Below are 13,112 nucleotides of genomic sequence, written 5' to 3'. Positions count from 1 at the left end.
AAATATAATGAGATATCCAGCTGGCTGATCTTGTTTTCCAAAGGAACACATTAGAATTTTCTTCAGCCCATACACAGTGATCTAGATCAAGTTTCTAGTTTCACTTAGAGTAGACCAATTGATTGCTTAATGAGAAACCAACAATTATGTAGATTCTATTGGTTCAATGAGTTGATTCTAGCTGGGACTAATAATTAGGCTTAGACATATTTTTTTTAAAAAAATGACATTGCTTTCTATCATTATCTCTCGGACACAAAACACTGGGTAATATTTCTGGACAGAGTAGAAATGATGCAGTATTTCAGTTCCTTTGAAATAGTTTGTTAATATAAACTGCATTTTCCCAGAGCCAGGATACATTTTTTTTGAAAGAGCAAAATAACTAATTGACCACAGGAAAGAAACATTCTCCACAATTCGTGTGTGTGTTTAATAGGGAGGATGAAAAAACAACAATTCCAGAGGTTGGGCTATTTCAACAGAAATGAAATGCACTATGGTTTTACTCATAAGTCTAAGGGAAAGCATTAAACAGTGTTATCTCCAAGTCAAATAAACTAGAATACCAGATGTTTCTAAAAGCTAGAATACACAGAATATAAAAATTCTGTAAATGTTTTGTCAATTAGATGTTAATACATTTATTTCATTTTCCTGTTTTGTTGTATTTGTTGATTTGTAGTCTGAGGTTATTTACATGCAGGTCCAAAGGAACAACAATTTCATATATTTTGTAAACTTAAGGTTATTTGGAACATTCTCTTCTCCTATGATTACTACCATTTTGCTACCTGTGTGCTTACTATTATGCATCTGATAATTCTCACTATCATGTTCTTAAGGCAGGCAGTTGCTAGCACTAAGAAGCAGTGGTTCTTTAGTTGTCTCTGTGTACCGAATTTCAACATCTAGCAGCCTGAGCCAAAAATGGACAAGGAGTCTGGAAGCTGAACTCAAAAATATCTGGAGAGCCAAAGAAATAGTGTTTCATGAAAATAAAATAATTAAGATGTGCTTTGATTTGTATTGTAATATGTTGTGAGCTGCTTTGGGTCCCATTTGGGAGAAAAGCAGGATATAAATAAAGATATTATTATTATTATTATTATTATTATTATTATTATTATAAAATACAATACTGCAACCATGCAATAATTATGAAGTAAAATGAATTTTATGACCTTATGTAGAGATGTCTACAGTCAGTGACAATGCTATGCTTTGTTTAAAGATTATTATTATTATTAATAATAATAATAATAATAATAATAATAATAACTTTATTTATATTCCGCCCTATCTCCCTGAAGGGACTCAGAGCAGATTCCAGTCATAAAAAGGCAAATATTCAATGCCTGAATACAACAACCAATCATCTTCAGTCCCTGGCATCTTCAGTTAAGACTGGGAGAAGTCCCCAACTTGAAACCTTGGAAAGCTCCTGCTAGGCAGTATAGACCACTGCTTCTTAAACTGTGGGTCCTGACCCCAGATGGGATCCCCTTAGCTCAATGTTGGCCCCCCCCCCCAAAAAAAATTATCATCAGGAAAGGTTTTCTAAATGTCACCTAGTGTTTATTTACACAAATCTGTTGTCCTGCATTTACCGTGGACTCTGCAGAAGATGATTCAGCTGTATGTCATAAAAAGGAAATCCAGCTTGCATAGCAAGCATTGCAAATGCTGGTTTGTTATAAGTAAATGTTTGATTTTGTACCTATTTTATATGCTTATATTCCCAGGGTCATATAAAAATTTATTGGGTCAAAGGGGGTCAAAAGTAGAATAGTTTAGGAAGCACTGGTGTAGACAATACTGAGCGAGATGTCCCAATGTTTTCTTCCAGAGTATGGGTCAGCATTTTAAGAGACTTCATTGAAACAGACATTACAATTTGTTTTGTTTTATTTATTTTGGCCAGAAGTCTGTTGGCTTCACTGACAGTGTAACTACACCGAGAGGCATGAAAGCAATCGTGACAATGATTAAGAAAGGGAACTAAGGGAAAAGATGGTAGAGACAGCACTGAAAGGACAAACCAGCAACAGTTGTAATAGATGGGAAGCCGCTGTTCAGAGGTCCCATCTATTTTCTCATATGAGTGGTCTCCAGAACAAGGGGTCATGCTTCTATTTGTTACACTAGAAATTGCACACAGGAGAGGATTGGAATATCAGTCAGCTATTTCCTGATTGACATGGAAATAGACCCTCCATTGATGTTGACCAATAAGTGGGAACTGGGGAAATCTAGACAGGACTCACTGTGTAGTATCATAACTACTTAAGATCTCAACTGGATTCCTGCCAATGATACTGTAGTGCACTTTTACACTGGTTTGTAATGTATTAATTCGGGACTGTGCAGAACTTTGTCTGGACAGCCCCTCCTTTATTTTGGTAGATACCGCAATAAAGGTAGTGTCTGGATGGGCCCCAACAGCTGAGAAACCTAGCTGCCTTGCATAAATAGCATCATTTTCAAAAAGGGTTATGACTTCTAACAAGGTCATGCCTTTCCAAATATCATAAAATCTCCAAAAGGTTATGGATATTTCCACTTTCCAAAAGAAATGGCCTTAGAGAAAAAAGAAACAAATGGCATTACAAAGTGTCAGCCTAAAGGCTACAAACATCTTGTGAGTCCATTAAAAATATCCACTAAGCATTACTCAATTTTTTCTCCTTAGTCAGTTCATTGTAAGTTAGAACCAGTGTTTCCAAAGTGTTTTTATGACTTAGAGGAGAAGGGAGTATTTCATTGGATTTTGTGTGCTGGAGTTCGAAGGTTTTCTAGGAAGGAAACCCCTATTCCATTATCTTGTTTATTTTTTTTGTTTTGCCTTCTTTTTAAACATGGTGTATGTTATTGGTATCTATGTTATCTAGAAAAAAAGAATTAGGTAGGGGGACAGTTACATGTATTTCTGAGAATACGTGATTTTTTAAGGGGGGGGGGGTTTACAATATCTGTCTCTATCTATGTGGTATTTTTGAGAGTTTCTCAACACTGAGTTTAACTGAGAAAAGGCACAAGTCTGTTAACTCTCTCTATCCCTGAACATTTGAAATAGTTGTAGAAGACTAAGCCTTGTGACTAACGTCATGTCTAGTTTTGCCCTGAGTCAGCATAAGCTAGTGAGACTGACCATCTGGAAGCAAAGGAATCTGGGGAGACTGGGACAAACACCAGGTTAATTCAATTGTGTACATTCGAGCCTGGATCATAATGTATAAGGCAGAGCAGACTGGGTGAAACAGAGCTAGTAACAGAGCTATTGTAGTAGAGTTTCTGCATTTGGTTACTACACAGAAACTATCTCTATACATACTTCTTTTAGTAACATCTAATTACACTGTGATTATTACTACACAGCAACAAGAAGAGGCAAGGTACTGTCAGAGATTGAATGAGTTATTTTTGTACTGCCCTTCCAAGTATCTTCCAACCAGCATGGACAGTGAACTATGGGAATTTACTGTGCGATAGGAAGGAAGAACACATTTTCAAGCACAGGAAATTTCCAGTCAGAAAATTAATTTCATATTTATTTTATTATTTTATAATTTATAATAATAACAACATTAAAATAATAATAATTTTATAGAGTCAAGAAGTAGCAAAAATCTGACTAAGGCCCCTTCCACATAGCTGAATAAAATCCCACATTATTTTCTTTGAACTGGATTATATGGCAGTGTGGACTCAGATAACCCAGTTCAAAGTAGATATTGTGGGATTTTCTGCCTTGATATTCTGGGTTATATGGCTGTGTGGAATGGCCCCAAGTCAAAACAAACAAACAAAAGACCTCTTAGTGTTGTTTAGGGCAATTTATAATCATTTTATAAACCATTTTTTAAAATGCACCAATTTTCTTGCATATTATTCCAGAGCAATGTGAACACATATTTTGCTTGAAAACATGAAGACAGTCTTATGTATATAAACAGAAGGAAGCCATAAAGAAAAATGCTTACCAAAATACATAGTCATTTGCACAAAGTTTTGTGCATATAGAGATTACATGCAAAATTCTACCTCTCTGTAAACATTTCAGAAATTCTTTATCAGATGTAAGAAGAATACCATTGGATTTGACCCTCTAAATTATGCACAGACTTGTATTGTCTGCTTGAAATATAGCTGAATGTTCAAATCCACATAGGTGTTTTCCTGTGCTAGACATAGTGGATGCTGTAAATCACTTAGTCATTTTCCATGGTATGCATATTGTATGCTACACTATTGTAAGTAATTCATTTTGCTGGCTAATAAAATGCTACCCCAAAAGAGCCACACAATAGAGAGGAGGACAATGATGAGAAAGTTATTGCATCGTTGTAAGAAGTCAAATTTCACATTTTATTGTTTTTTTCAGATGGCATTTACTCCAGAAAAATGCTTGAGGCAACATATACCAATTCAAAGGCTGATAAAATATCAAAAATTAACAAACTTGAAAATGCTACATGGCCAATGGGCATAGTATGCCTGTTTTATAATTGCTGCAGATGGATTCTGAAGACTGAAATATAGCCAGTACAGCCCAAAATTCCAGGAATATTTAAAAAAATAGTGGTTGGGAATGATTTCAAGATGCCATCATATAATTCTTAACATATTAGCTGCAAGCCTAATTACTTGTTTGTCATTTGCATTCAAGCTAATAGAATGTATCCTCCCTCAAAATATCAAAAATCTGGAGATAGACTGGCTATACATGATAGATGGAGATAGATGGCTATACATGATAGCCATGTATAAATATGTGAGAGGAAGCCACAGGGAGGAGGGAGCAAGCTTGTTTTCTGCTTCCTTGGAGACTAGGACGCGGAACAATGGCTTCAAACTACAAGAGAGGAGATTCCATCTGAACATGAGGAAGAACTTCCTGACTGTGAGAGCCGTTCAGCAGTGGAACTCTCTGCCCCGGAGTGTGGTGGAGGCTCCTTCTTTGGAAGCTTTTAAACAGAGGCTGGATGGCCATCTGTCAGGGGTGATTTGAATGCAATATTCCTGCTTCTTGGCAGGGGGTTGGACTGGATGGCCCATGAGGTCTCTTCCAACTTATTGATTCTATGATTCTATGACTGCTTTTTGTTGGTATGTATTTTCAAGTACACACATCCAATAAATTGTTGGATGTTAGCCACATTTAGACATGTTACTTTGATCCAATGTTCCTATTCTGTTTGGGGCTATCAAAAGGATTCAGAACATTATGAACTGTCCTATCTCAATACAAACACCCAATGCATAATTTCAAGATACTGAATGGCATCCTGCTGGTGAATTACAATTACTCAGATTTATGCCATCACAAGTCCATTCATTTTGGTTATTGCAAAGTTGGAATTTTCTGCTGACCGAACCACAAATGTTCACCTCAAACTCCTCTTTTTTTCAGCTGCAATAATAATAATAATAATAATAATAATAATAATAATAATAATAATAATTTATTATTATTATTATTATTATTATTATTAAATGGTTCTGGCCCAACTTACCTGTCCGAACGCATCTCCCCTTATGAACTATCGAGGACTTTAAGATCATCTGGGGAGGCCCTGCTATTGGTCCCACCTTTGTCACAAGTACATCTGGCGGGGACGAGAGACAGGGCCTTTTCAGTGGTGGCCCCTTGGCTATGGAACACCCTCCCTATGGAGATCAGATTGGCTCCCCCCCTCTTAACGTTTTGGAGGCAATTTTAAAAATGGTTGTTTGAGCAAGCGTTTACAAATGCAGAGTAGCTATTATAGGAAATTGAATGGCTTGACAATGGAACTGGACAATTCCTGATAATAAGGAGATCCTAATGATGTGGTTTTTATTGCTCTTGTTGTGTTTTATACTGTTTTAACATTTTAATCTGTATTATGATTTTATGTGTACTGATTTGTTGGAAACCGCCTTGAGTCGCCAATTGACTGAGAAAGGCAGTATACAAATACAGCAAATAAATAAATAAATAAATAAATAAATAAATAAATACATATTTGAAACACAACAAGATGAGTCCACAGCAGACACTCTGCTGGCTGTTGAATTGGATCACACGTCGGACACTTCCCAAGTGTCTAGGACTGTGTAATGTATCGGCAAAAAAATGCATGCACATCCCAGTAAGGTGGCCTTCTGCAGCTGGCAGATGGTAATTTTGTCAGCGCCGATTGTGTTAAATGTAGGCCAAGGTCTTTAGGCACTGTACCCAGTGTGCCGATCACCACTGGGACCACCTTGACTGGCTTATGCCAGAGTCTTTGCAGTTTGATTTTAAATCCTCTGTAACTCTTTCCGGCTTGTGATCCCACGAGTTATTTGTCACAGGCAGATGGTACTTATGGCATAAGTTCCAATGAATCATCTGAGCAATGGTGTTATGCCTCTGCTTATAGTCTGTCTGTGCGATCTTCTTGCAGCAGCTGAGGATGTGAACTATTGTTTCATCTGCTTCCTTACAGAGTCTACATTTGGGATCGGTTGTCAACTTGTCAATTCTGGTTTTGATGGAATTGGTTCGAATGGCTTGTTCTTGGGCTGCCAGAATCAGGCCCTCCGTCTCCTTTTTCAGAGATCCATTTGTGAGCCACAGCCATGTTTTTTCTTTGTCAATTTGTCAATTTTTCCCAGGAACTGTCCACAGAGAGCCTTCTTTCACCAGTTTTCTCTTCTGCTCTGGATTGTGTTTTTACGGTATTCACTCTTTGTGTTTTGCACTTTAAGCAGTTTACTACTATTGACTTCCCAAAGTCTGCCGACATCACTACACGCATGTAATGAGTAGTGGATTTATTATTATTAATAATAATAATAATAATAATAATAATAATAATAGAGGACAAGAAGTGATAATACAACAGATGTTGGACAACTGAAAACAGAAAAACCAAGCAAAGAGGGACATAACTAAATGAGGTATAGGCAGAACATTATAAGGTTCCTTTGTATGACTACAGCTCACACAGTCCCTCAACCAGCATGACAAGCAGTTATTTTGGCTGTGGTATTAGCTTGCTGTAGTCTAAAAATGAAGTCATCCAGTCTCTGGATATGGCAGATTTGTGACCAGAGCCTTCCACTTTTCAAAAGTGTGCCATATAGTAATAGGGTTGGGATGTCTAACAAAAGGGTTAACCCTTTCTGCTGTGTTGTTTTCTTGGTCCAAACTAGCTATCTTGAAACCATTTTTTCAACTTCAGTGAAGAGCATAAAAGGAATAAAGAGCTACTGCACAAAGAAATGTATATACAAGAAAACATGTGAGACTTTATTTATATGTATTTATCTGTATATTGATACTCCGTCTTTTATTTTATTTTTAAACAAGGCAACTTATAAGTACAGTAAAAGCAGCAGAAGCATTAAAATCAATAGTAAAATTCACATGTTAAAAAGTACAGTTTAAAACAACCAAACAAGTCAATGTACACAAATAAGAATCGGACGACCATCTATCTTTTGTGAAAGATGTTTTCAAAGCACACTTAAAAGCGTTTTGTTTGGGATTTTTTTTAAAAAAAGAGGCCTGATAGATTTCCCTGGGGAGGATGTTATACTGTTTTAATTCTACTTCAGTAAGGTCTTCTATGTGGTATTTACTAAGCAGATCAACTTGGGAACATGATTATATTGCAGACCAAAAAAAGGATCCCTACCCTCAATCTACAGCTTTAAAGGTCATTTCCAGGACTTGAAACTGAGCTCTGAAATTAACTCCTGGCAAATAATGTTTCTTTTTCCCTTGGCACCAAATGGTTTCCAAATTGTTAAAGGCCATCTTTTGTAGACAGAATTAATTGAGTCTGGAGCAAAAATATTAAGTACTGTACCTTCTTCTAGCATCATGGTTCTGCTTGGTTCTCCCTCCCCTAGCTACTCTGAAGTCTATAAGATAATACAGATCCTAATCATGGAGTTTTGCCATGTTTAGATGAACTCTTAAGCTTCTGACACATATATTGATGTGAATTCATCCCAGCAGTCATTTCTTTTCAATTACTCACAACTGCAGCTTGATCAGAGCCAGTCTTTTTTCATGATTCTATCTTTGTTTCAACTTTGATAATTAATAATTCCCATAAATGCCCAGAATTACAAGTAAAAACCAAAGTATTTAGTTCTTTGGTTCATTTTAGCACCTCCAATCTTTATCTCAAGTACTTTGTAATTTTATTAGAAAATAATTCCCAGTAGATGGCATGCTAAATTTATGGTTCCTGAAATACAACCAAAATGCAGGATATACCATCATGTTACTGCAAAGGTACTTTTATGGAATATAATTTATAGATTTCACAAATGACAAGCTTCTTCAAACATTTCTGATAACAACGTGCTATCTGATCCATTCATATTGTTGTATGACTATTTCAGTTTGCAGCTACAGCAGATTCTGTCAGAAGAATTATGTTTATAGTCTAGTAAGAACAAAGAACGACAGAACAACATTGCTAAACAAATATGAAAGGATGTCCTTTCACATAGGATCAAATTTAGGTTGACTGATACAAATATAAAGCACCAGTTCCTGTATGATATTGGAAACTAAGCAGGCTCAGCCCAGGATAGTACTTGGATGAGAGAACACCACTGAATATCAGCTGCTGCAGGCTATATTTCTGAAGAAGGATCTGGCAACACCACCTCTGAGTAGTAATTGACTATGACAGTGTTTTCAACCTTCCTAATGCCGCGACCCCTCAATACAGTTCCTCGTGTTGTGGTGACCCCCAACTATAACATTATTTTCATTGCTACTTCATAACTGTAATTTTGGTACTGTTGTGAATTGTAACGTAAAAATATGATATGCAGGTTGTATTTTCATTCACTGGACCAAATTTGGCACAAATAACTGATACACCCAAATTTGAATACTGGTGGGCTTCAGAGGGCGGGGGGGGGGGGGGGGGGGTTGATGTTGTCATTTGGGAGTTTTAGTTGCTGGGACTGATAGTTCACCTACCATCAAAGAGCATCCTGAACTCCACCAATGATGGAATTGAACCAAACTTGGTGCACAGAACTCCCATGATCAACAGAAAATACTGAAAGGGTTTGGTGGGCACTGACCTTGACTTTGGGAGTTGTAGTTCACCTACACCCAGAGAGAACTATGGACTCAAACAATGATGGATCTGGACCAAACTTGGCACGAATAGTCAATACGCCCAAATGTGAATACTGGTGGAGTTTGAAGAAGGTTGACATTTGGGAGTTGTAGTGGCTGGGATTTATAGTTCACCTCCAATCAAAGAGCATTCTGAACCCCACCTACGATAGAATTGGGTCAAACTTCCCACAAAGAACCCCCATGACCATCAGAAAATACTATGTTTTCTGATGGTCTTTGGCAACCCTGCTTACACCCCCTCGCGACCCTCCCCCCAGGGGTCCCTCCCCCCAGGTTGAGAAACACTGGACTATGAAAACCCTATAAAATTTCAAGATGTCATCCTTAAATTGACAGTGACTTGAAGGCCTACATACACACACAATTGCTTTAATTCTTTATACTATACTAATTCTTTAATTCTTTACACTAACGTACCATTGGGAAATCACCTTACATTCCATGTACCTTATATTCTTGCAATTTCTGGCCTGTATCTTTAAATAAGTGGATAGAAAAAATGACAAATAATAAAATAACACAAACGACAGTTATTGGGTGCTTCCAGACACATCTTCCGTCGTGCAGTCAAATTATATAAGAGGTCAAATTAGGATCTAGAGATTTTGTTTTTCTTCTATTTGGTCTATCTTTTCACTTTATTAAAACACACAAACCAATGGAAGAATGTATCTGCTGATCAACCTTCTATTGGTGGAACCTGGAGGGAGATAATCTCTCTCCTGCTGCAGTTCTCCATCATACCCAAACGACTGCTTCCCAGAGATGATCTTTGGGTGTTCCAGAAGCCTTAAGGGTGGGAAAGAGAGGGCAAGAACATTTAATTATGCTGGCCATTGGAACTTAGACCAATTAAGGAAGAAAAGAAGGAAGAGTGTTTTGGCTGGTATCAGTAGGAACACTCTGTCGGGAAGCATCCAATTTCTCATTTGTGAAGTCTGGTGTGTGTGTGTACACGCAGAGACAAACAACATTTCATGCTGAACATGTTTTTAACTGTGTCAAAGGAATGACAATATAAAGAAGATATAGATTCTGTTTTTTCACCATCTTAAAGAAGACTTCAATATGATTCAAATTGACTTAGGCATTACTGTTTTAAAGACACGACAACGTAAACAGCATACACTGAGCAGAGAATCTGGAGTCTGCAAACTCTGCTGTGTCCTTTGTAGGTTTCTCTTGCTTTTGGCAGAAGAAAAATTGTAGTAACAAAAGAAAACTTCCATGCCGTTATGTGGAAATCTTTGGGAGCTTCATGTATGTATACCCAGTCAATTTGATATTTGGAATTAAGTGCTAAGGCACAGAACTTCCAAAAGGCAGAGGTTCACTGAATATTAGATAGCCTTCATGCTTCCTGTCCTTTCACAAATGCTGAAGTGCAATTTCTGTCAAATCTCAGTTTAAGCTGTCCTTGTGGATGCTTCGCTCTGTGTTGTGATTGTTGAGTTCATTGTTTTTCCCCTGGATGCTAGTTCCATTCATAGGAACAGATGATGTTTGGCTTCCGTTCGGGTAGCAGATACACCAGAGGCATGACTGACAAGAGAAAGAGTGCCAAATATTAGTATTCATTCATTCTTTTTGTGAAGGGTTGTCTCATGTGAAAAATTTTAAACAGTACCAACCACATGCTGAGCCAGTGTTAAACCTTGGTCTGGGTCACTTTATGGGAACTAAAATCACAGTTGCAGCTTCCAAATCTACAGCATGGCTCCAAAATTTGAAGCAAGCAAACTATGAAATGAAATGAATGATGAAATGAAACTTTATTTATAGCCTGCCCTATCTCCCCAAAGTGAATCAGGGCAGCTCACAACAAAATACACAATGGCAAATATTCAATGCTGACAGTAACATATAAGCAAATCAATAAACAAATCAAGAATTACTCAATAAATTATAAATCAACATAAATGAACAAGACATAACATAATCCGCATAATTACTAATGTATTAAATCCTTAAAATATCATTTAAAATCTTTAAAATTAAGCTAAAATTGTTGGAGGAGAAATGGAAAACAGCTGGTTACCAGAGTAAGGTGCAAATAGATGTACTTAATTTGAGCTTTCTTTTTTCTATTACAAAAACAGCTTTTAGGAAGGAAAAAAAGCTCTGAATTTTGTGCCAAAGACAATGGTTCTATTTACAAAAAATAAAAAAAATGAATTGTATAGAAAGCCCCCTTCTGTAATTTTTTGAAATAAGTTTTCATGTATAGTTTTTAAAAAATCATGGGAAAATGTGCAAAAACTCTTAAAATCTTACCCAAGAGAGGAAACCTTTTTATTTTTGTTGTTCTTTTATGTGAAAGTGAAATAAATAAAACTATTTCCTTAATAGTAAATCTGTTTCATTTACTCTTCTGTTTGTTTGTTTTGTTTTGTTTTTTTTAAAAAAAAGCCTCACATTTTATCTCAAATATAAAGCATTTGGCTAAAGTTGGTAAAATCTTCAAACAGAAACTAAATTTTCTCTAATCTGCTCCAGGCCAATTCAATATGTCAATCTGTTCCTAGCATGACGAGGATGATATTGTATTTGCTTGCCACCTGGATCTTAAAGACAAAGCTTCTGAGGTAAAAGAGCCAGCGCTGATAACATTAATACAGCACTAACATGGTTGAATACACAGCAATTTGAAAGCAGATTTCCTTCAGAGTTAATCACTCATAAGACCTGTACAAACATGCCTGTTTAACTTTCTCCATAATTAACACATTTTCACTTTTTTATCCTGAGTACAAGGACATATGCACATTTTGTTAAATGCTTATTCAAAATGAACTGAAAGTCTTGCTCAGATGAAAACACAGCTCCTGTTGAGAGCTAGTTACTGATCATAACACAAAGTTTGCTATCACAAACACCAATATGATGGCATTGTGATGTAATTTCTCTTTTACTAACTAACTAAAGAGATCTCCCAAGACAAACATGACATTGGCTAAATGGAACAGAAATAAGCCATTGATGAGAAGAGGATTATCTTCTTTATTATGGAATCCAAAAGCAGATGGAGTCAAGCAAGTAAGTTAAGTGGACTAAATGGCAAGAGAAGCAGCCAAAGGCCAAATGGTTATACTGGGCACAGTTTGGATAATACAATGCAAGCTCTCTAGAGTCTCCACCTGTTTGGCATTTTACAAAAAAAAAAAAAAAGACTGGAATTTTTCCCTCTGTGAAAAACCATATATTTCAAAGATAGTGATATGAAGAAATCTACGGCCTACATTGTTGGTTTGAAAATTTTCAAGATCAAAATAATCAGAATTAAACTCTGCAAAATGCATAGCATTAAATAACACACTGTATTGCCCCTACAGAAAAATAAAATACAATCCAAAATACACAAAGGAGTAGTACCATTTTGTATTAGATGTTGTTGCTCTTGTGTTTATTTCAAGCAGTGATTTCCAATCTTTTTTTGACCAGGGACCACTAGAACCAGAGACCACTTTCCAACATTAGTACCAAAAGGGTTACAAATCAGTTTTTGGTCAACTTTAGATTTGGTTTGGTTATATTGGGTGCTGATTGAGAAAACTGTATTGGATAGACCACATCAGCTCTAGTTTCTGATACAGAAATATGCCATCCAGTAGTCGCCATCTGCTCACTTACAGAAAACCATATTTAATAATCCATGGCACTATAAGAGGGTTGCACGAGACCAGTAACTCTCATTGCAATGGTGTCATAACAGTGAGGCCGTGGACCATATTTTAGTTCTTGCAGACCACTGATGGTCCATGGACCACAGGTTGAGAACCACTGATTTGGAGGAATGTCAATTTAGGCAGTGACCACTCTTTGATTGGCCAGTTTACATGATGTATTTTGTGCATTTTGATTCACCAAGGGCTGCGATACATTAGGAAAAAAAATCTCTCACATCAGAAAACTTGAGAAACACTTATCTATGGCATTGCATCCTACCCAACTTTCAGGAATTCACATG

General features: G+C 36.6%; 1 protein-coding gene across 1 annotated transcript in view; it reads right to left on the bottom strand.

Moving 5' to 3' along the window:
- Positions 1–7,258: 7,258 nt before the first annotated feature.
- The window catches only part of EDNRA (endothelin receptor type A), a 40,603-nt gene continuing 34,749 nt past the window's right edge, over positions 7,259–13,112 (bottom strand). Inside the window, exon 8 of the mRNA XM_060778870.2 lies at positions 7,259–10,687. Coding sequence (XP_060634853.2) covers positions 10,547–10,687 — 141 coding nt within the window. The 3' untranslated portion in view covers positions 7,259–10,546. The remainder of the gene's footprint in view (positions 10,688–13,112) is intronic.

This window comes from Anolis sagrei, chromosome 5 (genome assembly GCF_037176765.1).
Source record: "Anolis sagrei isolate rAnoSag1 chromosome 5, rAnoSag1.mat, whole genome shotgun sequence".
Lineage (NCBI taxonomy): Eukaryota > Metazoa > Chordata > Lepidosauria > Squamata > Dactyloidae > Anolis > Anolis sagrei.
This window is presented reverse-complemented; position numbering and strand designations above follow the sequence as displayed.